This window comes from Mus pahari, chromosome 10, assembly GCF_900095145.1.
Source record: "Mus pahari chromosome 10, PAHARI_EIJ_v1.1, whole genome shotgun sequence".
NCBI lineage: Eukaryota > Metazoa > Chordata > Mammalia > Rodentia > Muridae > Mus > Mus pahari.
Window position 1 is genome coordinate 34,158,785 of NC_034599.1, and position 820 is coordinate 34,159,604.

Below are 820 nucleotides of genomic sequence, written 5' to 3' on the forward strand. Positions count from 1 at the left end.
GGCCTGGCATAGCAAATAATTTCTTGATATATGGCAGTGACCACCAAGAAGAGGATATGAAGTAAGATATTGTAAAAAATAATATTAATTTAGTCATCAAAGATCAATATTGTCATAGAATCTCAATAATTGAAAAAAATAGCATGGATTAACTAAATCAAAACATAACCAATTATACTATGTAGTAGCCACAAATTAAAAGCTAATGAAATATTTTGTATATTGTATTTATCAGAAAAATGATCTTCTTTCTATGATTTTCTTTAGAGCAATATTGACATCCTTGTTCCTCAGACTATAGATTAGGGGGTTGAGCATAGGCACAAAGATTGTGTAGAATATGGAACATATTTTTCCTTCATCTATGGAGCTTGAAGATGGTGGTTTCAGATACATAAATGCAGCAGAACCAAAAAAGACAGCAACAGCTGAGATGTGAGAGCTACAGGTACTAAAGGCTTTGGATCTTCCTTCTGTGGATTTAATGCGAAGGATGCTGATAATGATGAAAATATAAGAAATGAGGATGGTCAGGGTTGGGAAAATGGTATTAATTAGACTAAAAATTAGAATTACGAGCTCATTCACAAAAATATTAGAGCATGAGAGCTTAAGGATAGAAATAAGATCACAGAAATAATGGTTAATCATATCAAATCTGCAGAAATCAACTCTAAGTATACACCCTACATGAGCTGATGCACAAACTATACCTATAATGTAAACTCCTAAAACAAGAGAAAGGCACTTATGTTGAGACATGATGCTACTGTAAAGCAAAGGGCTACAGATGGCAACATAGCGATCATATGCCATTGCA

The 820-nt window shown here is 33.2% G+C and overlaps 1 protein-coding gene across 1 annotated transcript in view; it reads right to left on the reverse strand.

The window, feature by feature from the left end:
• Positions 1–231: 231 nt before the first annotated feature.
• LOC110328325 (olfactory receptor 146-like) overlaps positions 232–820 on the reverse strand; it is a 2,854-nt gene continuing 2,265 nt past the window's right edge. The window contains exon 3 of the mRNA XM_021207777.1: positions 232–820. Coding sequence (XP_021063436.1) covers positions 232–820 — 589 coding nt within the window.